Consider the following 1,126-nt stretch of genomic DNA (forward strand, 5'->3'; position numbering starts at 1 on the left):
ATGCTTCCACATTTCCATGCTGCAGGGCATCTACATTATGCCAAAGCTGCACAGATCTATTTGCAGCAAATACATGAACTTTCCAATACAATGGCAAAGAAGGAATATGAGAAACTTACAATTGATGGATTCTTCACGGTGCGTCGCAGCAATCGTTATTGGTTAGGGACATGGAGTAATATGATAATTGAGCAGTATCTGATGAAGGGATTTAAATCTTCTGGGGGACTTACACATGGCAGGGGTATTACCGTGAGCACTTTAGCCCAGTGGATAAAAGCAATGCCAGCAAGTACACAAGTTTGTGATGCTGTGGAGAAATTTACTGGTGTTTCATCTGCAACAACTGAACAGCATGTTGAATTGAGAGAATCACGACAGTTTAATGATGAGAAGCACTTACAAATATCGCAGAACTGGCTACGATCTCACTCTCCATTTCAAGAAACTTTTAGTGGGTTGGTATCCTTGGGAACAGGAATAATTGTTGATGATTTAGTGAACTGTGACACAGCAAAATCAATTGGCTTAAAAGAAATGCATGATATGGATAGCAAGAAGTTCTCAACTATACACTTAAAAAGAAAGAACGCAGTACGGTCATTATCAGTCATGAGGAATGGACTGAAAGTTCGTGTGGATGTTGTTGCAGTGAACTCTCAACAGCTTTTCAGCAGAATAATATGTGTTTTGAAAAATGATGACCAACTTGCTAATTATATGACTTATGAATTGGCTCCTAAACCTCCTTCACTCTTTGACAACATCTCAATGAGAAAAGGGCACAAAGCAGCCTTAGTGACTAAATTGGAATCATATGGCCAATAGTCGGGTGTCCCGCCCGACTGGGAGGTGAAGCTTCACTTTGCTTTAGGCCCAGGAACAGAGTGAGGGGTGGCATGAGGTGGGACTATGTGCAAACGACCTCAGGTTTGTATAGTTAGGAAAAATACAATTTACGACAAATTGTAATTTGTTCTGACACATTATACAAACCCTTGGTCCTTTAACATGTGGAAGACTCACTTATTTGTGGGTGGAATCTGAGTCTTTAGAACAGACTGGTGTTCGTCCGACCTTGGTTCCCTCCCTGGTCGTAAGAGCAGAGGGAGAGATCCTAGCCTCT

The 1,126-nt window shown here is 41.5% G+C and overlaps 1 protein-coding gene across 1 annotated transcript; it reads left to right on the forward strand.

The window, feature by feature from the left end:
• Window positions 1–828, forward strand: LOC135221279 (uncharacterized). Its single transcript, XM_064259092.1, has one exon. The coding sequence runs from the start codon at window positions 1–3 to the stop codon at window positions 826–828; it is 828 nt and encodes a 275-aa protein (XP_064115162.1).
• Window positions 829–1,126: the final 298 nt, after the last annotated feature.

The sequence above is a fragment of the Macrobrachium nipponense genome, chromosome 2 (genome assembly GCF_015104395.2).
Source record: "Macrobrachium nipponense isolate FS-2020 chromosome 2, ASM1510439v2, whole genome shotgun sequence".
NCBI lineage: Eukaryota > Metazoa > Arthropoda > Malacostraca > Decapoda > Palaemonidae > Macrobrachium > Macrobrachium nipponense.